This window comes from Camelus dromedarius, chromosome 16 (genome assembly GCF_036321535.1).
Source record: "Camelus dromedarius isolate mCamDro1 chromosome 16, mCamDro1.pat, whole genome shotgun sequence".
Classification (NCBI taxonomy): domain Eukaryota; kingdom Metazoa; phylum Chordata; class Mammalia; order Artiodactyla; family Camelidae; genus Camelus; species Camelus dromedarius.
Window position 1 is genome coordinate 32,855,778 of NC_087451.1, and position 24,928 is coordinate 32,880,705.

The 24,928-nt window shown below is 58.9% G+C and overlaps 1 protein-coding gene across 1 annotated transcript; it reads right to left on the reverse strand.

Moving 5' to 3' along the window:
• Positions 1–450: 450 nt before the first annotated feature.
• On the reverse strand, positions 451–24,186 carry KIF19 (kinesin family member 19). Its single transcript, XM_031469009.2, has 20 exons — positions 24,047–24,186; positions 22,247–22,327; positions 13,145–13,255; positions 12,444–12,531; positions 11,989–12,125; positions 10,828–10,953; positions 10,275–10,469; positions 8,975–9,121; positions 7,561–7,683; positions 6,176–6,341; positions 5,332–5,506; positions 5,030–5,228; positions 4,119–4,389; positions 3,892–4,013; positions 3,283–3,416; positions 2,921–3,032; positions 2,660–2,756; positions 1,762–2,159; positions 1,389–1,548; positions 451–1,145 (listed from the first exon to the last, which is right to left on the reverse strand). The coding sequence occupies exons 1-20, from the start codon at positions 24,083–24,085 to the stop codon at positions 1,015–1,017; spliced, it is 3,012 nt and encodes a 1,003-aa protein (XP_031324869.2). The 5' UTR covers positions 24,086–24,186; the 3' UTR covers positions 451–1,014.
• Between the last annotated feature and the right edge of the window lie 742 nt (positions 24,187–24,928).

The window sequence follows — 24,928 nt, forward strand, 5'->3', positions numbered from 1 at the left end:
CTGAGTAAAAACAACCCAAAGAGGGTCCCACAGGCTGGGGGCTCTCCATCTTGTATTAGCTCCCCTCCCCGCCACAGAGAGCCCCTTACCCCCACACGGAACAGGGCAGGTAAGAGCATCCAAATAGGGTACTAGGTACCCCTCGTGGGAGCTTTCTCACCTTGAAGCGGAGGGGCTTAGCTGAACAATTTCTGAGCCTGGACTTCAGGGGGTAACCACCTCATTTGGATTGTGGACTACTCCAAGTCTCTGGTCTCTCCTGGGAGGGGGTCTGGGCAGGTATGAAGGCTGGCAGGAGGAGGCCTTATAGCCCTGCCCTTCCTGGAGAGGGACCTCAGGATCTAGAGAAAAACCACTTTCCTCCACGTGTTTGCAGGTTGGTGCTATAAGACCAGCCAGAGGGGAATGGGGTGTGGTGGGGAGGGGGGGGGAGTTGGGTTGAATCCTCTTCAGTCATGGCCACCCAACATTTCAGACAATGTCCAGTTTCCAACACAGCCATCAAGACCCAAATGGGATTTTATTGTTAAAAAAATGAAGGGGTGGGGGGAAGCCACTGCCAAGTAACAAAATCAGATTCCCTCCCCCGTCCGCATAGTATATGAAGTGCCCGGTGGCTCCTTCTCCAACTATCCAGGATGCTCTTGCCCCAGGTGTGGGCCCAGAAGCCCTGTCCCACTAACAGATTCCTTCCTCCCATTTCCAAGGCCAAGTCTGGCCACAGGCTTCAGAACAAGGTTTTGGCAACAGGGTTCTGTCCAGGGCTGGGAGGCTGGGGAGCCATGTCATCCCCAGTCATGCCTCCTGGGCTCACCTCCCTTTCCTGGTGGCACTGAAAGCAACGAAGTGTTGGGCAGGCACCCTCACAATTCCTGGGTCTCAGGAGCCCCAGCCTTCTGAGATCCTGAGCTCCTGCTCCCAGGCCATGCCCATCTGCCCAGCCTCCATCTCTCACTTCCCACTATACCCCGTCCAGTCTTGGGGGGCAGGAGGGCCAGTTACTGGCAGAGCCCCTCAGTTATGTCGGAAGCGTCCATCTTTGCCATGGGTGCTTGCCCCGTGGGGCAGGCGGGGCTCCCGGATAGCCCTTCGGGAAACAGCAGCTGGGTTGGAGGGGACAGTGAGGGGTGACGAGTCCCCAGGGCCTGCAGCAGGGAAGGGACAGGAGCAGTGCTTTTAGGAATGCCTCTACGTCCCCTCTCTGATCACTCCGTGGCTTTCAGCTTCCTAGGGGCACAACTCCAAGACGCCAGTCCCACAGGTGTTCTTTGAGAACCCTGTTTACAGCAAGGGGCAGCCATAGGGGCAAGGAGCTCAACCTGTTTCCCCCTTGAACTGGCCAAGGGCTCCCCTCCCCCTTCCCCATTCCTTCCCTTGCTGGTACTGACCCGTGTTCTGGCTTGGAGGGAGTTTGACCTTGGCCATAGGCAGCATGACCTTTCCCAGATGCCGGATACCAGGGGCTGGGTGCCCACACACTGGTGTTCTGTGATCCAAGATGCTCTTCATGGGACGGGACCCCAGGACATGTGTCTTGGGGCGGGAGAGCTGTGTTGGTCGGAGAACAGTGAGGTGAGGTGGGGGCTGCGTGGGGACCTGCTATGGGGGTGGGTCCCAGCTGCTATGCCAGCCTAGGGGACAGAGGCATGGAAGGGGGGTTCACAGCTAGGGGTGTCCTGGGGCCTCTGGAGGAATCTAGCCCTCAGGCCCCCACCAGCAAGGAAGGGGCCCAGATCCCCCAATCCTTGCCCCTCTACTCACCCCTTGCCCTGTGACCTCAAAGGACCGGGACCTCCGCTTCCTCCTCTTCGCCTCCAGCGACTCCTCCCGCTTCTTGCCCAGGCTTTGCTTCTGGCCATGCAGCCAGGGCCCAGGGCCATCGCCACGACGCTCGACTGCCCGTGATGGGGCCTCGCCCGTGCTGCTGGACAGGTTGTCCTCACTGGCAGCGTGCTGCAGCGTGGGGCTGGGCGGCCGCTTGCAGGCCAGAGGACCAGGCGGCCGCGAGTCGTCAGCCTCACTCAGCGAGTGCGGGGATAGGCTACTGCGCTCCATGGCAGGTGCCAGCAGGTGGCGCCCCTCAGCGCCCAGGGCCCGAGAGCGCCGCCTGGCAGCCTTCACTGAGATGCTCTTCGTACTGGTCAGGATCTCCTTCCTCTCTGCAGTTGGACAGAGGAGCATCCAATCCGGGATCACCGCCTCCTGCACCCACCTCCTGCACCTCCAGCACCCCTCCTCTGCCAAAGCATTCCCACTTGCTTGCTATTTAAGAAAGTTTAGGCAAACTTCTGAGCCTTACTTTCATCTGTAAAATGGGGATGGTAAACGGAACGCCATTGGGTTGTTGTGAAGAACAGAGATATGGGCATAGTCTATGACCAGGGGGTAGGCATTCAGTCGACCTTTGCTATTACAGTTATTTCTGAGTGGGAAGAAGGGGCATGCTCCTAAGTGCCATGGGTCCCCCATTCTGATTTCTGGTTGTGTCCCCCAGCTCTGTGTGGACAGAGCAGGTGGTTAATCCTCTCTGGACACTGGTGCCTCTCTTTCTTTCTAGAATGGGTAGCAGCCGGGCAGAAGGCAGGAAAGGGCTTTGGGTTGGGTGATCTGAGCAGTTTTGATGCCAGGCTCAGGCTGACAGGGTGGGCCGGGGGCACACCTTTGCGGGACAAGGGGATCTCTGACAGATTCTCACTGCTGTCGGGGGAAGAGTTGATCCGGCTGCTCAAGCTGACCTGGCTGTCCTGGGTGGGGCCCTGTAAGATGAATTGGTTGGGAAGAGAAGCCATTGGACACAGTGGGGAGCCTATGTCCCCAGGGGGCTGTTTTGGAAAGGGTCCCTCCTGACCACCGGGTGTCCACCCCTATACGCCCACCCACAGCAGGGGAGCCTGTGGGGCCAGTGGTGCCCAGTGCTCACCTCCTGGGTCACCAGGCTGCCGATCTGGATGGGGGGTGGGGTGGGCACAGAGGAGCTCTTCACCTGCCAGGCCCGGGGACTGGCCTTGAACACATGGTTGGCATCACTGAGGCTGGCAGAGGGCAATGGGCATCTGTTGACCAGGCAGGTTCCACTGCGGTCCCACCCCCCCAGGGGAGAGCTGTTTGCATAAAGTAGAGAAAACCCGGAAGTCCTGGCTCCAGACCTGGGCCACCTCTCCTCTTTCGTTCCTGCTCCGTCTTCCCCAGGAAGCCCTAAGCTGGACTGGAATCCCTGGGACATGGCACAGGCTGTAGTGGCTCAGGCAGGCAGGACTGGCAGGAAGTAGTTCCTGGTCTCACCTCTCTGTGCGGAGGGGAGGGAGGATGCTGTTCTGCAGGCACTGGGCTTCAGAGCTCAGCGTCTTCACGCTCTCCTGGTCGGACTCGGGGGTTAGCAAGGTTCCTGCTGGGGTAGTTTTGGGCAAGGAGCTGTCCTGGGAATAGGGAGGCGCAAATAGTCACAACACTTGGTCCTGACCCAAGTAACAGTGCAGGGTAATGAAGATACAGAGGGTGTCTGGGGCTGTAACATGGGCTGGGAGCCCCAGAGGGCAGGGGGCCTGAGTTCTGGGTCCCAAGGGGCCAGCTATGGTCTGCTAGGCATCCCCTGTGACACTGTGTGGTGGCCTGGTCTCCTGGGAGGGCATCTGGGGCCATTTGTGATGTCTTAGACAGCCAACCCTAACCCTCAGACCCTCAGTGGGGACAAGTGCCAGAGACGAATGCCCTAGGACAGGGACCTTACTCAGGCTTGGCAAAGCTTTGGGTGGGGTTAAAAAAAAAAAAAAGAAAAGAAAAAAAGGGTCAAATCCCTGGGACCAGCCAGTCTGGCCCCACCTGCATCCCAGCTACCTGCAGGCACTGCCTCAGGCATCAGTCCCTCTCTCAGCACCTCAGGCGCTCACCTACCTGCAGGGCCCGAGAGGCCACGTGGTCCATGATGGTGGCCCGCTCCAGGCTGCCCTCCTCCAGCTCCCGCAGGTACACTTCGTACAGCTCCTCCAGGTGCTGAGGAACGGCCAGGTTGTAGTCTGCGGAGGGAGAGGCAGGGCTCAGGGCGTGCCCTCGTGCCCTCGGACACTCTGTGGGTCTATGGGGCCCGTGGGTGGCTCCGACGCGCAGGGCGCGGGCCCTACCGTCGATGATCTGCCGCTGGCCCTGGATGATTTCGTCGCAGAGGCTGCGGTGCTGCTCCAGGCGGCGCACGGCCTCGCGGCGATGGCGGAGCGCGCCGTCCCGGAGCAGCGCGTGCGACTGCATCTCGGTGTTCTCCACCTCCAGCTCGTGCACGCGGCACAGCAGGCTGAGCACTTCGCGCTGCTCCTCGGAGCCGATGCGCCGGGGCAGGGTCTCCTCCAGGCGCCGGCCCCGCGCGCGCAGCTCCCGGCAGCGCTGCTCCAGCGCCAGCTGGTGGGGATGCGGGGGCACGGGGTCAGCGCCAGGCAGCCTGCCAGGGGCCGCTCCCGCCCGCCGCTGGGCCTGTCCCCACCCCTCCAGTCGCTAGACTCCGGGCTCCCGGCTGAAGCTCCATGCCGAGGTCTACCCTTGGAGCTGTATCTTGGACCTTGCAACCAAGGGCATCTCCTAAGCGGCCCCCTGTGCCTACCTTCTTGCCGCCCTCACCACAACCAACTCCTCGCATCAGCGCCTTGGATCTGCTCAACCCCAGCCCATCTGATGCCCTCAGGGTTCATGGTACCCTGAAGTCCCCTGGTTGGGACGTGCTCCAGAAGGCAGAGATCTCTCATCTGGAAGATCCTAATGATAATATTGGCCCCCATTTTTTGAGTCCTTGATATGTGAAAGGCATTTATTTATCTTCCCAACAACCCCACTAGGGCTTTGACTACCTCCCATGTACACGACACTCCTCTTTCACAGATGAGTAAGTGAGGCACAAAGAGGTGAAGAAATGTAGCAAGGTCACAGAGGATTTGCGTGGCCTGAGCTCCCAGGTCTCACTCTTCCTATGCCCTCACCCCCACCCTAGCCCCTTCCTGCTGAAGCCTCTCAAACCCCCCCTCCCAGACCCTCAAACCCCGGGCACCTTCTGCGTTCGCAGCTTCTTCTGCTCTCCCATCAGGGCAGCGATGCTCTCTCGGGCCGAGGCCACCTCGGGGGGCTCCAGGATGTCTGGCTGGTCATCACCTGTGTCTGAGTCCTTCTCGCTGTCGTCCTTGGTGTAGGACTCCTTCCGCTGCTCCTCCCGCCACTTGAGTGCCCTACGTGATTTCTCATGCTCCCAGCTGCCGCAGCCCCAGCCCCAGGGGGAAACACGGGATTCAGGCTATGGGGTCACAGCGTGCAGCTCCAGCTCCCAGACCCTGTCCCAGGTCCAGGGGCGCTTACCCGGCAATGGTGAGCAGGTGGCGGGAGGTGTCAATCTGCACCTCCATGGCATGGTTCTCCAGCTCCAGCAGGCGTCTCCGCACGTCCATCTGTTCCTGGAAAGCGCTGATGAGCTGCTCCCGCAGCTGTCCCATCTCAGCCTGCTCACCCTGGCCGCTGTGCAGTTGGACTTCGGCTGCCCGTTGGATGGGAGGTGAGAGGTGGTCAGGGGAAGAGGAAGGGTCAGGCCAGGAAAGTCTGGGCCCATCTGGGATCCTTCCCTCTCTTGCTAAACAACTTCCTGTGCAACCACCTCCTCCAGAAAGACCTCCTAGATTACCACCTCCTCACACATCCCCCTTTCACTTGGAATCTTCAGGCTACTACCCAGAGGTGATTCCCAGCTCCTCTGTATGAACTGGGCTTCAGCAGCCTTTAAAGCATCTTTCTGTCAACGAATAAAAGGCATCCCTTAGACGCTTTACTGCCATCTGTTGGAAAATCATTGTAGCAAATACAGAAACTCTACAAGAGAACAGTGTCTTCGGGTGATGTAGGGCACAGTCTCACAGCCCTGCGCTGCAGCCCTGAGAGTGATGCCCCCCACAGCCAAATGCTCACATGTCCCCCACTCGTGTGATATCCACTAATCTTCATGTCAAGTCTCCGAAGCAGAGATCATGATCCCTTTTGACAGTGGAAGGACAGAAGACTCAGACTGGTTGATGACTAGTCCAAGGCTACTCAGCCAGAAAGAGCCTGAGCCTGGCTTTGAACCCAGCGCTGCCTGACCCCAGAGCAATTTGAGACAGCCTGGAAGGGCTTCGGGAGGCGGGCTCCCACTAATGCAGACCCACTCACACACCTTGGATGTGGCGGATGTCGCCCCGCTCCAGCCGGCTTCGGGGCTGGCCCCGCCCACCCTGCTCGTCGATTTTGCACTTAAGCCGCTGAATCTCGCCCCGCAGGTCGGCGATGATGCTGGTGTACTGGGCGATGTGGTAGGAGACGTTGAGCAGGTTCTGCTTCACCTGGGGGACCGTGGTTGAGAGCTGAGCAGCTTCAGTCACCCAGGTGCCAGGGCTTGCCTGTGGGGTCCTCTTTTTCTTCCCCCATCTTTCTGGGTGCCAGCAATGGCCTCCTTGCCTCCAATCCCACAACCACACTGCATGCTTCCACCGGAGCCATACTCCTAAAATGCTGCCTCCCCTACTCAACCTTCAGTGGCTCCCTACTCCTTGGGGGAATTGCTCTCATTCCTTCCTCAGTGCTGAAGGCCCACCACCGACTCTTTAGATTTTCTTTTGGCTCACTGCTCCAGCTCAAACATTCTGTTCTAGCCCAGGAACCATCCTGCTCGTCCCCCTCCCACACCACAGACAACATCTCCTTCCTTCCTTACTTCTCCCTCTCTCCTGAAATTTCCTCCCCATCCTTCAGAGTCCTGCTCACAGTCTCCAAAGAGCCCCATGGGAGCACCAGCTCTCCTGCTGGCAGCGCTTCCTGCTACTAATAATATTCCGAACTATCATTTCACGGTATTAAGGACATGTCTCCTCCCACCACTAGGTTCCAAGGTTTGGAATAAAACACAAAGCACTTGGAATAGTGGCTGGCAAGCTGTAGTGTCAGGAGAATGCTCATTAAGCTCTGCTTCAGAATTCCCATCCCTCCACCCACACAGGTGGAAACAGACTCCCTAAGCCATAGCGGGGATTCTAACACGTTCAACAGAGAGGGTGAGAACGTGGACTTGGAAACCAGGCTGACCCAGTTCTAGTCTCAGCGCCATCACTGCCCAGCTAGGAAGTCACTTAACTCCCTTCAGCCTCATCTTCCCCAGCTGTCAAGTGGGGACAGTGATAACGCCTGCCTTATTTGAGGATCGGATGAGACGATCTGATAAAGGGCCCAGCATAAGGGGTCAGTATCAGTTACCTCTATCATGACGATTACGATCAGGGGCTTTGAAAAGATAAACAGGAAGATGGGAGGGGATGATGGGGCTGGGGGAGCACAGACCCCGAGCAAGAAGGGGACCCTCGGGAGCTGGGGGCTTCCTGGCAGGAAACAGGTGTTGAAGGTACAGGGAAAGGAGCAGGGTTGACATTGGACTGGGGAGTGAGGCCAGTGCAACGGTGGCTGGTTCCAGAGTGTGTGAGGCGGGGTGGCAGGGCCTGAAATCAGCCCATGGGCTCGAGTCTTGGCCTAGGAAGGTGTGCTCTGGGGGACAGACCAGCGGTCCCTCACCCTGGTCTTGATGTTCTTGGCCCGGCCGGCGTAGGTCAGCGTGTTCCGGGACTCCTCGAAGGCACTGCTCGCTGGGCTGATGTGGGCGATCATCACCGTCCGGCTGTTTCCCCCCAGGGAATCCTGGATGGGGAGGAGGATGGGGCTGTGGTCAGCAGGGGGCCGCTTCCCGGACCCTGCTCCTCCCTGGCTGTTCCTGGTGCCCTTGGTGTGTGTCTGTCTCGCACTCTTTGCCACACATGCATACACACACACACACACACACACACACACACACACACATATACACACACAGCGCTACAGGTGCTAGTATGGAGCATCAAATGGAAGAGTCCAGATTCCTCTCCCCCTCTGCCATCCCCCCTGCCCCACCCCATCCCTCTTCTGGTTTCTTCTCCAAAATTCAGATTTGAAAATTTCTAGTATCCGGGTCAGGGTCTCCCGGCTTCCCCTTCTCCTCCTCTCTATATAAGAACGAGGAAAGGCCGCAGCCCTGCTTGGCTGGAAACCAGAGGGGAAAGACCCCCATGGGACCCTGGGCCCCTCCCCATCACCTCTGGCCTCCCAGGTCCCCCCATTTTCCGACTGCTGATGGTGCTGTTGTTTTGGCTGGAGTGAGTTGGGGGGACGGGGACCTCTGTATGAAGGCTGGGGGAGTCAAGGCCCTTGCTGCAGCAGTGACCAGCAAGCTCCCTCACCTCTCTAAATCCTCGCTCCCTTGGATTTTGGTTCCCAAGCTGGCAGTTGTTAACTGCCCCAACCCCCGAGCCTGGAGGTGCGGTCATGTTGGCAGGTGGATGGCCAGTGAGCGTGAGGCCAACTGCAGCCTTCGTACTAGCCCAGACACACCTCTGTTTGCATCCTACATCCTGCACTCACTAGTCTGAGCCCTCGGGAAGGTTACTTAGCCTCTCCGTGCCTCCTTTTCCTCATCTGCACATAGAAATAGTAATCCGCTAACTCACAGAGCTGCTGACAGGATGAAAGGAACTTGGGGGTGGTGGTGGTGAAGCACTGAACACAGAGCCCATCCATGAGTGGGCCACCCTAACAGCTGCCTCTGTGAACTGTGAGGCTGACTGTGCACCTGAACCCCCAAATCCAGACGATTTCCAGTTCCCTCAGACCTACAGTGCTGGGGTAGAGGGGTCAGGTCCCTCTCCCTCCTTGCTGCCCACTCTGTGGTGAGAGTTGCCAGGTAACATATAAGGCACCCAGTTAAGTTTGAATTTCGAATAAACGAGTGATTTTTTTTTAGTCTAAGTATGTCCCAAATATGGCATGGGATATACTCATACCAAAACAGATTTTGTTGTTTATCTGAAATCCAAGCAGCTGGGCATCCTGTATTTCTAACTGTGAACCTGGCACCCGCCCTTGGTGCCCAGTGCTGGGGCCCGGCTGCAGCCGGTACCTTCAGGAGCCGGGTGAGCTTGCTATCACGATAGTTGATGTACTTGTTGCCGCTCTTGTCACTCAGGGCGTTGATGCAGTTGCCCAGGGCCAGCAGCGAGCGGTTGATGTGGGCCCCCTCCTTCATGCGCTGCCCACGGTTCTGCGTCTGGTGGGGAGTGGTGCGCAGCGGGTGTAACTCCCCTCCCTGGGTGATAACCTCCCCCCCGCCCCAGGGGCTCTGCAGAATAGCGATGCCCCATCCCGCTCTCCACCAGGGGTCCCGGAGGGCATTTGAGAAGGTAAGAGAACCGGAAGGGCTCTGAGTAAGAGTGGGGACAGGAGGCTTCGGAGGAGGGCTGAGAGCCTCTGTCTCTTCCAGGGCTGGACCACAGGCACCTGGCTGTAGAGGACGAGCCAGGCTTCAGGGAGAAGGAAGGAAGTGTGTGTGAATTGTATGTGTATATGTGACAGCATGAAAGAAGAGTGTGTGTGTGTGAGAGCAGGACAGGGTCAAGTCCAAGGACACTCTGCCTACAGCTGCCCTCAGGAGGCGTCTCTGCCCAGCCTGGTGAAGATGGGACCTGATCGCTCCAGTGGCTGCAGGGCATACCCTCTCCCCACTGGCTGCTCCCCTGTACCCCTCCTCCAGGAAGCCCTCAGGCTTCTACTGGAAAAGAAAGGTGTGTTTCTCCAACCCCACTCTGTTTATGCCAACCCCACATGTTCAAACACGAAGCCCTGTTACTTCTCCCTGGCGCTGTATTTGTCCCTTGCATTTGTTTCAGTGCGATTACTGACATCACCCAGCCTCATGGATCAGGTGACCATGAAACCTCCAAGTTCACCCACAGGAGGGGACTGAGGCCCAGGCAGCAGAGCCAAGAACCAGGGCTTAGTGGTGGGGGACAAAAGCTGAGACATGGGTGACGGACCTTCCTCTCCCCTTGATGTGGTTGGCAGAACCCCCTCTCGGGCTCTGCCCAGGGTCCCCCCAACCCCTGCTCCACATCTGGGCCCACTCATTCTCTTACCTGCTTCCCCTCTCCTCCAGGGCAACCACAGTCTCCTTCCCTAGAGAAACCCTTGCACTCCCAGCCCCCTTCCCACAAACAGCCCCTGGGGTTGTCCCCAGGACCCCCCACCCCACCCTTCCCTTCCTGCTCCTCTGCGACATTCCTCAGTCACTTTCCCTGGGGCACCTTCTCATACCCACCCTCTCTGGGACAGTTCCCATCCCTATCCCTCGGGGAGCTGGTGGCCGGCACCCCTGCCCTGCCCTCCCAACCTTTCTCCGCAGCCCCTGGGGGAGCCGGCCTCACCTGGGAGGCGCGCTCAGAGCCGGCCAGGTCAATCATGAACAGGCGGCCCTGCCGCACCTCTTGTAGGATGTTCTTAACTCGACTGCGCTGGCGCACGGCCACCTGGAGCACGGCATGGGAACGGGAGGACGTCTGGTTGGCGGCCGTGGGCTCCTGGGTCCTCTGCCGGTTCCCCTTCATCAGCAGCTGCATGATCTGGGTGGGCGGGACAGAGGAAGGGAGACCACTCCTGGGGACCCATGGGGATGCCCCCACATCCTGCATCTGAGAGGTTGCGAAGGGGCCCAGGCTAGGGGTGGGCCAGCACCCCCGTGTGCTATGGGGCCTGGGAGGCTGGTTGCCTGTTCAGCCCCTACTGGGTAAGCATGGCTGGGGGCATGGAGGCAGGTGTGAGAGTCCCTCTCTTGCTGTCATTCAGCATCCTCTGTGTCTGCCCCAGCCTCAGCTGAGCGGGCAGCTACTCCCTGGCTGCCCTGCCCAGCCCCCTCCCATCCCCTCCTGGAGACGGGTGAGTGCTCCTCTCCACTGCCCCAGCTAGCTGCTCAAGACTCGCCTCTTTGGCATTGATGGTGGAGACCTCGGTGATTCCGGCCACCTGGATCACCCCTTTGGAGTCCTCCCTCAGCTCCAGGTACCCCAGGGCAGGGTTCAGCAGGTCCCGGATCATCTCATTGTAGATCTGCCGGGATGGGTTGGGAGGGGCAGGGGACAGACATTAACAGGAGACCAAGGGCAAGATGTTCAGTTAAAGGGTCAGAACTCCAGGCTCTTCTCAGGGAAACCCTGGTTAAGGAAAAAGACCCTTTCCCCTTTCTATGGGGTGGGCATAAGGGGGCTTCAGCATCTAGAGGGAAACATCGGGCTGCCAGAGCCAAGGGTACACAAGTCATCACAACCAAGCGGGACTCCCTTTGCAGGCTGGCCGGGCACCAGGCAGAGGATGGGACCAGATCCATGACCGAGCTGTTTGTTGCTAGGCAACCCTTATGCTATCTTCACTCCCCCACCCCCACCCAGGCCCCCAAAGCGCATCTTGCTGGCTGAGTCAACACCATGCTGGCTGGAGCAGCTGTTGGCAGCAATGCTTCGCTGCCCTTCCTGAGCTGTCACCCAGGAGACTATCAGCTCCCGCAGGGAGCCAGGGAGGCCAGGAGCCAGATGGAGTCTAGCCCACTGGTTCTCCTGCTTCTTCTGGCCTCTGTGTGCTCCCACCCCCGCTGACCCATCACTGCCTGGTGGTAGCACTCCCACAGGTGGGCACTAGGGGTTGTGACAAGGTAGCGAAGGTTGGCAGGTCCAAGCCTGTCCCTACATACTTGTGGTGCTCACCTGTACCTGTATACGCCGAGTGCCTGCACGTAGTCTGGCAGGGCCGACACGGTCGGCTTTAAGGAGTGGGCCCAGGAGGCTGGCGTCTGGGAGGGTGGCTGAGGTCTGTGCTCAGGGTCAAGGCTACTTTGGAGTGTGGCACAAGGGGCAGGGCTCGGCTTTAAAGCCCTGGGGTCCTGAGTTTGAATCCCTGCTCCCTCACTCATTGTGTGACCTTGACCTGGTTGCCTCACCTCTCTGAGCCTCAGGTTTTTATAAAGTGGGGCCAGCAATATGCACATGGGAGAGCAGCGTTGTTGAGCACCCCAGTGACCCGGCCTCAGTTAGGTGGGCCAGCCCCCTCCCACGGGCCTCTTGTCCAAGCAGGGGTCGGGGCAGGTCTCACCTCCAGGTAGGACATGGACACCTCATATTCCATGTCATTGCTGGTCTCCTCAATGGCACGGAAGAGGTCATTGAGGGTCCGAACATAGATGCCAGGCTCGTGGTCTGTGCCCAGCATGGTGTAGGTTTTCCCGCAGCCTGGGGCAGAGCAGGTGGGTGGGTGAGCAGAGTGGGGCCTGGGAGCGCAGGGGCTCCTGGAAAACCTGGGTCTGTCCTCAGGGCTGGGCCCCCCCAGGTGGCCAGGGAGGTGGAGCGGGGGAGAAGAGAGCATCCTTGGCTAGGGATGGGGCTCTGGGTCCAGAGGGCCCTGGGGGTGGGCGGTTTGGATCGGCCGCATCCTTGATTCCTGTTCCAGCTGGGGCCAGACTGGCTCTGTGGTGGGGGCTCAGGGGGCTTGATCCTCAGCGGGGACAACGGGGCATGAAGTCCTCTCCCATGGGCTGGGCTCCCCCTCACCTGTGGGGCCATAGGCAAAGACAGTGGCATTGTAGCCTGAGATGACACCTTCGATGAGGCTCTTGGTGGTGGCCTGATACACCATCTCCTGCAGGGAAGAGGAGACCCATCAGGGGCCTGGGCACTGGTGGGGCAGAGCACACACGCCCACTGGTACCTCCTGGCCCCCAACAGAAGCAGCTTCTGTCCTGAGAGCCCTCGGCCCTAGAGAAGTGGGGCGGGAGGTGGGGGACGGGTATCTCTGCTTTCACCCCTGGGGGGGATGCCAGCCTGAAAGGGAGCTCGGGACACCCGAGATGCCTCCCCTCACGGCTGGCTCCCAGGCCCCGGCCCAGAGAACGCATTACATCTGCTCGTGGGAGCATCCCACAGATGGGCAAGACGGGGTCCCTGGGAGGGTGTCAGCTTCCCCGAGACTCTCCTCCCAGCACCAGATGAGCTTCAAGCACCTTCCTCCAGCTCCCATAGGGCCACCTGTGGGATGAGCTGTATGGGTCCCCGTGTCAGGTGGCATTTGCCTGCTGACCAGGGTGTGTCCATGCAGGGGGCTCTTGTGCTTCTGGGGACATGGTGGGGAGAAGCTACAAGTGGTGGAGGAAGAGCTGAGGGTCAGTGGCAGGGCCCCCTAAGGGCTCCCTCCTGAGTAGGGCAGAGGGCAGAGAGGGGATCCTGTGTGTCCCCAGGCCCAGGCTGTGTCTCACCTGGGTGGCAGTGAAGTCAAAGGCCACATCGAATAGGTAGGACTTCTCCCGGGAGCGATGCGCCCGCAGGATGTCATCGGGGTCCTCCATTGGGTCCATAAGAACCACCATCTGCAAAGGTCCCCGAGGGAAGGCTGGTGGTCACCCAGGAGTCCCGCACCGCCTTCAGCACTGACCTCGCCTCTCCTCACTAGGACTCGGGAAGGATGATGCTCTGTGTCCGGGGCTACCTGAGCACCTGGGCTCATGCCAGACAGCCGGGGCGGGAGCTGGGGGTGGGGGGAGTGAGCCACGGCTGTGCTCCAGGGCTGGATGGGTGTTATTGTTGTTCTCAGAGCAGGAAACGGAGGCACAAAGTAGCACAGGCGATCTGGCTTGTGGGCCGGCGCCCTGCCCTGCATCCTGCACCTGCTGTCACCTCCCAGCCCCATCGGCTCCCAGGGGGCCTTGCGGGGTTGGGAGGGTTTCCTGCCCAGTCCCTCAGCAGTTATATGCATCCAGGTGAGGTCCCAGCACTCAGATTGGCCTTACCTAATATGACCCTGGCCAAGGAGGTAAACTGAGTCCTAAGAGAGGACAAGGCAATGAGGAGGATGGGCTGTCCTTGGGCCTCCCAAGGTCGCAGAGACAGGGATGGAGCCCCCTTCCTGGGTCAGCAGCAGAGCCAGGGCGAGTGACAGCCAAGGCATGAGGGGCAGCCACTCCGAGGGACAGAGGGAGCTGACGGTGAGGCAGCGGGAGGCCGAGTTGGCAGCCCAGCCCAGCTCCGTGGACATGGGAGATCCACGTGGGTCCCTCTGGGTGCACCCCTGTCAAGCACCAGGATTTAGGAGGCCCAGCACCAGGACGGCCACAGCCTTGAGACTCCCACTAGACTCCTTCCAGCATTCTATGTATGCTCTGATACCAACACCCGCTCCTTCACTACCTGGACTCCTGTGGTCTGGACACACCTGCGCTCACTGCATCTAAACTGGCCTAAGACCCTGGGTGTCCCGGCAGGGCCCCCTTCTGGGATTCTCAGTAGAGGAGGGAAGAAGGAAGAGGTAAGACAGCTGTCCAGGAGACCCGACCCCGGGAGCCTCACCCAGAGATCTCAGCCAATCGGATGGGATTCCAGGTAAGCCAATTAGAGGGGATGCTCAAGACAGGCAGGGAAAGAATGAGGCCACTGACTGAGGCCACTGACTGAGGCCCCCTCACAGCTCGCCAAAGGCTGGGTGGTCAGAGAAAGGGGTGTGCGGGGCGTCTGGGCCTCGGCTGTACCCGGGGTGCCCACCTGTCCCCAGCCACCGCCTCAGGGCTTCAGCCCCAGTGCCCTGTAAGCCTCTTCCAGGATCCAGTTCCTGTCTCTGGCCCTAACACCAGCAGCAGAAGCCTGGATCAAGTTTCAGACTCAAATAAAGATAAACCCGCCCACAAGTCACCGGTCCCAGCAGGATGCAACAGGACCTGACCAGGTGTCCAGCTCTCACCCTCAGTGCCAGCGCTCCTGCACCTGCTGGCAGCGCCAGCCACCTGAGGGGCACCCTCTGGGGGCCTTTGAAGGAGGAGAGGGTGAGCGGTGTGCACTGATGCCCATCACCCACTGATCACCTTCAAATGACCTCTGGACACTGCCAAGTTCATGGCACCGTGGGCACTTGGTTCCTTCGATAGCCAGGCTCTTGAATCAGTACATTGTCAGCATGGCCACCATTATCCCCTCTAAAAGAGGGCTTTGTCTGGGTCTCCATCTGTCTGGGCCCCAGCCCATGCCCCACCCTTCAGGGCATCACCCCCATTCCTGACCACTCAGGCATAACAATGGAGCCTTGTGCCCCTCGGCCAGGTGAACTGGAGCTGAGCCTTGAAGGGTAGGGGGGTCGGGGTTGGGGGGAGTGATCTGGACTGCCACGGGGAGCAGCACAGGGAGTTCAGGCCGGTGACCACGATTACTGAGCACCTTCTCTGTACCAGGCATTAAGTGAGGGCCCGGGGAGGGAGAGAAAGTGCGATGGGTTTGACGCTCATCGTTGAGTGGGGATCGGATCATTTGAATAACAAGTGCCGGGCTACAAGAAGCCATCAGAGCAAAGAGAAGGGGCACCTTCCCTGATCCAGCTTTTGCATGACAGGAGGGCTTCCTGGAAGAAGTGGTGCCAGGACTGAATCTCAAAGGATGAGTAGGAGTTGGCCGAGAAACGTGAGGCGAGGAAAGCACACTGCGGAAAGCACTATGTGCCGTCTTCGCAGCGCTACGTGCTCTGCACACACTTCCTCATCTTCTCTGACAGCCTAGAGTGGGGGCTCTTATCACTGCTGGGTTGTAAGGCGGAATCAGCTTCGTGATGTACCCAAAGCTGCGCTGCCAAGTACAGAGCTGGCTGGATTCAGAGTTGGTGGGCTCCAGAATCCAGGCTCCTAACTACCAGGCCTCCTGCCCCTCCCTCTTGGGGATCAGCAGTGGCCTTCCTGGGGTGAGGCCCACCCAGCATGGTTGAACTGTGTCCTCCCCAAATTCAAATGTTAAGGTCCAACCCCCAACACCGCAGAATGTGACTTTATTTAGAAAGAGGTTGTTGCAGATGTAATTAGTTAAGCTAGAATGTGGTTCTTAACTGGTATCCTTATCCAAAGGGGGAAGCTGGACCCAGACACGCGCGGAGGGAGGACGATGTGAAGAGACCCAGGGAGAAGGCAGCCATCTGCACGTCAAGAGCAGAGGCCTGGGATAAATCCTCCTTCGCAGCCCTCAGAAGGAGCCAGCACTTCGGGCGTCTGGCCTTAGGCTGTGAAAGACGTTATTTCTACTGTTGGAGTCCCCCAGCCAGGGGTACTTCGTCACAGCAGCCTTGCAAACTGGCACGGCCCCCCGAGGCAGGCCCAGCTGATGCAGGGAGGTGGGGGAGGGTTGCCACAACCTGAGGTGGACCCCCGGCCTGCCCCTCCGTCAGCCCCAAAGTGGTGGGCTCGGCAGGGGAGCCCTCTTTCTCAGTCCCCGAGTCTTCAGCTTTCCTGCCTGCAGCATGCTGGGCACCTGCCTCTGGGAGGTTTCAAAGGGGACATTGCTCACACGGGATGCACAGGGGCCTCCTTAAGGCTGGCGGGAGGGTGGGAGGCAGGGTCTAGAGTGGGGCAGGTGGGCAGCATCGAGGTTGGGCTCTGTCCCCACAGCCCCAGGCCTCCTAACTCAGCAGAGGCCCCAGCCTGACCTCTCCCTGCCCCCACTGCCCCCACCTCCAGGCCTGTTTTAAGGCAATGCCCATTTGGTATTTCCCCAGTTCTAGCTTTGGGCCCAGAAACCCAAGATCCACTAGGGAAGTAGGGGGCCTCAGGCTCGGGGGAGGATGTCGTCCATAGACTGTGTCCCCAGTAGGGACCAGACTCCCTCCAGCATCTCCTAGGTGAGAAATACTACGAGCAAAGGGTGGAGGAGTCCTTCCGGTTGCACCACTAAGCTGCAGGGCTTTGATCGGCTTTGCAGTTTGAACCGGCTCCGTTCTGGCCGCCAAATGGCTAAACCTAGACCAGGGTTTTGCAATCTTGGCCCTGCTGACACTTCAGGCTGGATCACTGCTACTGGGAGCTGTCCTGTGCACTGCGGGATGCTTAGCAGCGGCCCTGCCTCTACCCACTCAGTGCCAGTGGCACAGCCTCCTCCCAGTTTGTAACTCCCCTGGGGAGCAAAATCGCTTTCAGTTGAAAACCTCTGACCTAGACTGTTCGTCCTTAAGCCTCTGAGACCAGTAGCGAAATCTCCAAGGGAAGGGGTGTGCAAATTGGAGTCAGGTTTCACACTGCTGTGTGGCCTTGAGAAAACTGCACCACCTCTCTGGGCTTCAGGTTTTCTCTATCTGGAAGTCAAGGAGGACCAACACGGCCGTAGCCTTGAGAGACGATATCATGCCAACACCTCCCATCCACTCAGGAAGCCTCAGCAGAGAATGGGGACCTGGGGAGGCCCCAGCCTAGGAGATGTCACTTCCAGCCCAGGGAGCCCAGCCCAGAGCGCCTTTATTCTCAGGATATAAACCAGATGCAGGAAAACAAAAGCCTAATTCCAGGTGGCTATCATCCCTGTAAGGCTGTTTCTAGGTTTTTGTTTTTTCTTTAAAAGGAGAATTCGTAGCTGGCCATATTTCTAGTTGTAAATGGACCATCCTGTGGAAACCCAAGAAAGGAGATTTTGATGCCAGGAAGGGTGTCTCTGGGCCCTGTCAGCCTTCAGGCTAAACAGAAAAGACCAGAACTGAGCCGGCTGAGTTCATAAAGCCACCAAGGGCCAGCTGGCTGCTTAGGACAGAGCCACGCCTCGCCGATCTCCTGGCCAGGTCCCCACCTGCCTTCAGGACCCTGAGCACCCTGAGGCCCGGGATAAGGGGACGTGTGACCGACAGTCAAGGACTGCATCTCCCACGGGTCTGCAGATGCTGTCATCAGAGGCCCCCAGGAGCTTTGAAATTCAGATTCCCAGGCACTGCTCGAATTCATTGAACTGGGATCTCTGGGGAATTGGGCCCCACAAAGCTGCCTTTTTAACCAGCACGCTTGCCTTGTACCCATCCAGGTGCTCAGGGTCAGAACCCTCGCATCCTGGCAGGATGATTTGGAACAGTCAAAGGGCAGCAAACAACCCAAGTGCCAACTGATGAATGGATCAATCAAATGTGGAGCACCCATGGCATGGCACACTGTCCAGCCACAAAAAAGGATGACATTCTGACACCTGCGACAACGTGGATGAACCTGGGAAACCTCAGGCTCGGCGAAACAAGCCAGGCAGGAGGGACCACACGTGGGATCCCATTTTCAGGAACTGTCCGGAGCAGGCGGGTCTATAGAGGCGGGCGATCCTGGGCCGGGAAGGGGCTGGGGAGATGGGCGGGATGGTGACCGAGGGCTGGAGGGAAAGGCTCCTCCGATCTGCTCCCAGTCACCATCCACCAGGCTCAGCTCTGGGAGGCAACAGGGCAAAGAAGCATCCAGATAGTGGGTGTGCGGGAGGCCCCACCCCCGGGCAGGCAAGTGGGCTGAAGGCACCCAGGCTGCACCCCAGCATTCCCTGTCTCTGTCGCTCGGCCTCTGTCACCTTACACTTTATTTGTCCTTCACAATAGCCTCACGCTTGTGTGGCAAAGCTCCGCCTTGCAGGGTCTCCTCTAATCCTCTCAACAGTTCTTGGGCTGGGCGGAGCCAGGTCTCGATGTCCTGTCTTCTGATGAGGAAACAGAGACCAGGACCCGGAGGCCCCTGGCACGGCTCCTGGACTGGACCCTAGGAGCATGGGGTGGGGCGGGGAATGGGCGAGTGGTGGTGACAGTTGGGCTTTGAGCAGATAAAGACCAATTACGGGATTATGCATGTGGTCCGGTGACTTAAATCCTGTGGATAAACAATCTGGGAGGCGAGGGAGGGGCAGCAGGCTGTGGGGAGAGGATGCCTTTTTGTTTTGGAGTCTCTTCTCCCAGCCCTGGCACTTCTGGGCCCTACCAGCCCCCCAGGCTGTCCCTGCACCCTGTGGGCATCCATGGCACCACTGCGGGGTCCCGTGCCAGTGTCTAGTCCCGCCCCAGATGCTACTAGGAGACCAAGCTCCTACCACACTCTCCCAGAAACACATATGTGTGACAGTGACCAATCAGGGACCATCAGATGGACAGTCCTGAAACCAGGAGGGGAGGGCAGAAAGTAGGCCAAGGTTTCACTTACCCTGGGGCCTGAAACCAACCAGTAAGTCAGCCCTTGACATAAACTAACATCCTTAAACCCCTACTGTATGCCAGGCACTGAGTGAGCACTGGGCATCCATTAGCCCATGAAGACTTTGAAGAAGGCATGCGATGATGGTCCTGAGTCAAATGAGGGCCCTAAGACCAGGGCACCTGAACTGTCCCCCTTTACAAATCCAAACCGTAACTCCAGCTTCAGCTTCCCCAGAATCCAGGCACACTGGCCTCTTGTGCCCCGAGGACACTTTGCTGTGTGAGTGTCCACCTCTGCCAAGCCAAGAGATCAATGTCTCCCTGGTACCCAGGAGGACAATGCTAACCCCTAAGCAGGGCTGTCTTAGGACCCTCCTGGTGGCCCAAGCCAGCGGGTGATGGACGCTTTGGTCCACCTCTCCCCACTCAGGACCCACCAGCTGATGGCCTTTGGCAGCACCACTCCCTGCTGATCACCGATGGCCGGGCCCTCAATATTGACCTCTGGGCTGCTCTTCTCAGTGGCTACCACCCTCAGGATCAAGATCGCACCAGCAGGGCGAAGTTACCCATCTATCACAGAGGGAGGCAGAGCCCAGAATCCCAGGCCAGGAGAAGCTGGGTAGGGGAGCCCCTCTGTGGGGCTGGGCCATGAAGGGGGACCACAATCAGGGGAGCAATGGAAAGCATCTGGGTAAAGGCCAAATCTACTTCCCCAGCAGACGTCTCTTTAGAGGAAGCAGGGCGCTGCGCACCTTTCCTGGGAAGAGACTCCTCATCCACGTTGCTCTGGAGATGCCCCTAAACTCAGCCTCCTGGCCCACCAGGCTCCAGATCCTGGGAGGAGGGAGCGGGGCTCCGGGTGGGCAGCTGGCCCATCGCTGAGTCTGACCAAGCCTGCAGCCCCCAGCCTCCTGCAGGACCAGTGATGCAAGCCTGGGGGGCCAGTGCCACAGACAAACTGTGGGGGGACACCAGAGAGGGATGGAGGTCAGGCGGCCAGGCCTGGTTAGAGTAGGAGGCTGGGGATGTTGGCTGTCCGTTTTGCTTCTTGGACTCTTGCGTCCTCACCTCCTGCTTGCCAGGGCCTTACTGGTCAGGGGGACAGAGCACCTGAGGGATGGCTGATTTTTCAGAGGTTCTCAGCCTGCCGTTTGCTGTGACTTCTTTCTCTCAAACTGCAGGCCAGGCAAGTGTAGCCTTGAACCCAGTGCAGACAGAAGATATTCGGGGCCAGCAGCCTAGCATTTTCCTTGCAGGGCTCGGAGTCTGTGTTGAGAGCCCCGAGCCCACACTGCTTAGACCACCCTCTGCAGGTCTAGACCGACAAAGGAGCAGCCCTGTTGGGAGCGCCCAGCCCGGGACCTTCTCGGAGGCACAGCTCCCTCTCTACTGGCAGGGACAGAAAGGAGCCAGTGTTTGCCGTGTGTGGGCACACAATGGGCTGTGCCCTGGACCAGAGTGTTTCCATCAGCATCAGTTCATATCTGTCAGCCCCCATCCCGGCTGGGAGCCAGGAGCAGCCGAGAGAGAGCGTCATTGTCCCACCCCGAGGACCTGCTATCCTTAGGAACAAGCTGGACAAACAGGGAGTGGCCTTGCCTCGAAGGAGGTTTCTCCTCTCAAGTTCTCTGGCTCTTCTTGGCTGACCCCTCTCATCAGCCAGTCCAGCACCCCTGGGCCCTTTCAGTCCCTAATAGATGATAACTCACAGCTATTAAATGCCTGCTGTGTACCAGGTCCTGGGGAAACACTGTGCAGACATTAGCGCCCAAAGACCCTCTAGAGAAGGCATTCTGGTTACTGTCCCCACTTACAGAGGAAGCAACTGAGGCTTCTGGAAGCAACCTGGCCAAGGCCACACAGCTGGCAAACGGCAGAACCTACCCTACACGACTGTCGTGTGTACTCCCCCTGCTCCCGCTGGGCCTTTAGACGGGGTCTTCCCAGCCATCCCCTGCTTCCCTGAGGTCTCTGAGGAAGGCTACCCTTTTCCAAGAGGGAGCAGAAGGAAAAAATCAGGAGGCTGGTACCACCTGCTCTGCCATGCCCACAGCTCATCGGGGATGAAAGAAGAGGTCGGCAGTCACCAGCCCCCATGGAGCCCGGAGGCAGGCAGCATCACAGGCTGTGTTGGCCCCCTGTGGTTTGCTTATTGTGGCCCTTGGGCTTCCCGGGTCCAGCCTGCCAGGCTTAGGGCCAGCAGGGGCCCACTTTGTGCCTTTCTCTGTATGGCAGAGTGCCACCCCAACTCCTCTGACATCCCCTGGAACATCCTTGGCACTCAGGAGAAGCTGACTGCAGCAGCTACTGAGCAGAGGTGAGTGGTCCTTCTCGGGCCCCCAGAGGCCACACCACGGTGATGCTTCTACCTGGGCACCAAGCCTGCTGCCACTGCCCCCACCTCTGTGCCCATTTCCACCCTCCTGTCCTTAACCTACCTACCCAAACAAACATCCTGGCTGTGGTCTACATAGCATGTAGTTTGGCCCCTGCCCATACCTCCAGCCTCACCTCACACCTCTCGTCCCCTGTCTCTCCTGCTTGAGCCACGCTGGCCTTTGCTCAGTTACCCAAGTGCATCACAATCCCTCTCACCACAGGGCCTTTGCACATGCAAGTCCCTCTGGTTGAAATTTCTCCCTTCAGCACACTCCTAATGACCTCTTCTTCTTCCCTCCTGTTTCAGCTCAAGCACCATTTGTCAGTGAAGCCCTCCCTGACCTCTGGGACTAGATCAAGTACCTCTTTACTCGTATTGCACCATGCATTTCTTTGCAGCCCTTGTTGGCTGTAAACTTGTGAGTTAATTATTTCATTAAAGTCTCATCTCTATGAACTGGACTATAAGGTAACAGAGGGAAGACAGGATCTTTTCTATTCTCTGTAGTTTTCTGGCTCCTAGCACTGTCCCTGGTGTCTTATGGGTACTTGATAAACATTTATTGTCTCCTGTGTAAACGGAGGTGGGCCTCACCCTGGCCCCCTCATCATGGTGACAGGAGGACCAAGAGAGCAAACAGACATCCAAAGACTTTGCAAAAGATGAACAGTCTGGAGGTGAGTATTCTCTCTAGACCCTATGGACCCGTGGTCTCTGGGTAGCAGATACATGAAGGTGGGAACATCATGTAAGGTGGGGCACATGGAAGTTGTGTGAATTTTTTCAGGGCTGGATGGAGGGGCTCAGGGCCCACCCAGGCTAGAGAAGCCTTTAGCTCCCTTTGCATCAATCTAGGGAGGCTTCCTGGAAGAAGGACTCTGGTTTCCTTGATGATGTCATCACTACTACAGCCAAGAGTTCAGAGGGTAGAGGAAGGACCCTCCCTGCCCCCACCAGGTGAGGCGGTACCTGGCCTCACCAGGTGTGAGCAGACTTCTGCCCTGCCCTGCAGCTCCCGGCCACAGCCCCACATACCTGCTCATCTACTTTATGGGCGATGAGGGTGGCTCCTTCCTCCAGCTCTGCCACGCTGATGGGCCGGACCCGGAGCGCCACCTGGGAGGGAAGGCCAGACCCCTAGCATTAGACTGAGAGGGCTGTGTGGGTCCACAGAGAGAAGGATAAAAGGATTCCTCCCCTGGACAATCCTTAGTGGTTCCTCTCTGTCCAGCCGTCTCAGTCCTCCTTCATCTTAAGGAAAACTCAGTGGTTCAAGGCTAGCAACTAGGTCGAGGGCACCAGGTCCACAGAATGTAGGTTATGCTTGAGTCTGTGAATTTTCCAGGAGCCTGTGCCTCAGGGAAAGCCCCGGGGGAGAGAGCTGTCTACTCCTCCTGGCTGCATCAGTCACACAGACAAATTAAGCACCTGCAGCTCTCCTGGGCTTTGAACTTGGAGCCCTTGGCACTGGAGCAGCCTGTCTGTAGGTCTGTGAACGAAGTTCTGCACGTGGCCAGCGGCGGTGGGATGGAGGCTGAGGGAACTGTCCCCTCTTCTGGCTGACAACCTGTGACGACATTGCCACCTGAGGACAGAGCCATCAGTGGCGCCCCCTCCCTCTATCCTGCAGCCAGAGAGAGATGGTGGGTCTTCACCTGGGCATGGTCTCCCTGAAAGAATGGGGAGCTGTTTCTCCTGCTGATCAAGGGGAAATACTTGCTGGACGTGTGGCTCTAACTAGTGCACCCTTGGGCCGGGTGAGAACAATTCACTCTGAGAGGCATTTCACTGCCAGTCAGATCCTCCTTGCCGGCCTCCTCAATCACACTCCACGGGTGGGAGGAGAGGCCCCTCCATCCCTGCCCCAGGGGTGTGCACCACGCAGGCCAAGGCAAGCCATTTTCAAAGAGACAATTCTAAACTGCCAGAGAGGACGTTCCAGAGCCCCCGGCTGACTTGGGACCTGGGGCTAAGACTTGACTTTGCAGCGAGCTCACCCTACAGAGTCCTGGGGGCTGCGTTATCCTTTAGTTACATCACCACCCACCTGGAGGCCCTTCACCCATCTCAGAAGTTAGGGGATGGGGAGAGGGCTGTGAGGAAGCAGTGGCCTTGGGGTCACTGAGGCTTCTCCCTCATCATTCTGACCTGGCTCCACTGAGAACCAGAAATCTGTCTTTGTCTGTACCTGCCTCCCAAAGCCCCCACTCACACCTCTTCCTCTGCCCCAGACCCCAGGGCTCTGCGAAGGGTGCATCTTGGTTGCTTCCAACACTTCTCTGAAATATTTAGAGTCCCAACTTGGACAGCACCTGTGTTGCAACCCAATAACCAGCCACTCTCAACCCTCTGCCAGCTCCTCTGACCTGTGGGGGCTCTCATCTGCCTGTTTGTGTTCCTCAATCCCTTTAAACTCCTGACCCCCACCGGGCTGGCAGCCTCTGGTTTACCAGGAAACTCCCATCTTCCTTCTCTTGGCAGATAAGTCAAGCTCTCCCTGCCCCTGGCTTTTCTGGACCAGAGAGCAGTCTTGCTCCAGAGACCCATCTGCACAGGGGACTGAGGGGCGTCCCCCTGTGGGAAGGTGTAAAGGGAAGTGGGGTTGAAGCCGGGCTAACTTTTCAGGCCATAGCAGGACGGCTATGATGCCTGCCTTTCTGACATCCAGGACTTGGGGAAAGTTGCTCTGGACAGTCCTAGCCCCTGATTCTGAGTGTCCTCTTAGTGGGGGGTGGGGCTGGGGAAGGGGACAGGACCTCTCTGCGGTGGCCCACCGAGAGTCTGGGTTCCGGCTGCCATGAGTGGGGTCGAGGAGGAGGTTGACGGGGGTCTCACCATGAGTTGCTGGTCCTTAGAGTCCCTGCTGTCCTTCATGCTTGCGGCAGGTGGAGGGGCTCAGGCCGCGACAGCGGGCATGGCCGAGCCGCACCCCCACCGCCGCCGGGTCCCTCGCAGCCTCGCCTGCGCCGCGGCTGCCTGACAACCCGAAACCAACAACGCGCCCGAGGCCAAGGGCGCTGACCGGGAGGCGGGGCCAGGGGAGTGCCCCAACGGCGCCCCCGCCTCCCGCGCCCCCGCCCCGCCCGCGCTGCGGGAGACAGTCGGCCGCCTCCTCCGGGGAGGCGCCCGAGCCCACGCCGCTTTCCCGGTGAGTGTCGGCCTGTGTGACCCTCCGGTCCTCGGCGCGGCCCCGCGTCCGGCCCGCACCGCGGCGTCCGTCGGTTTGGTAGCTCTCGGCGCCGCTGCCCGCGCCTCCCGGCTCGCGCCCCGCTCCCTCTCCCACTGCCCTCCAGGAGGCGCCCGGCCGGCCGCGCGGCTGGAAGGACGGTGGCCTTCCCTCCCGCTCGGGCCACGTGCGTCTGCCGCCTGTCTGCCTGCCTCTCTGACTCCCAGGTCTCCAAGGCGGCGGCTGGCAGCCTGTGTTTCCATGGGCGTTGCGTGCATCGTGGCTGCGACTATGGTCTCTGGTGTGGTGTCTTCACCCAGTGTCCAATGACAGAGGGGCTCAAGAGCTGTCCTTTTGCCCAGGTTGCCCTCTGGGGTGTGCAGGGGAGCTCCTATATTACTTGGGTTGTGTCACAAAAGAGCCCCCCTCAGTGCTCCCCTCTAGCAAACAAGATCTTATCCGTAAGCCCAGAATCTGATCGGACAAGACAGTTGGGTCTGGGTGCCTCCTGGCTCCCTGCCTGCTGTAAGAGCCACAATGTGGTGCAAGAC

Excerpts from the sequence above, each read along its gene's own strand:
- KIF19 (XM_031469009.2), bottom strand. The coding sequence starts at position 24,085 with ATGAAGGACAGCAGGGACTCTAAGGACCAGCAACTCATG. Across the intron at positions 12,126-12,443 it reads CTTTGCCTATGGCCCCACAG|GCTGCGGGAAAACCTACACC; the intron begins GTGAGGGGGAGC and ends GCTCTGCCCCAG. Across the intron at positions 5,507-6,175 it reads CGACATCCGCCACATCCAAG|CCGAAGTCCAACTGCACAGC; the intron begins GTGTGTGAGTGG and ends TCCAACGGGCAG.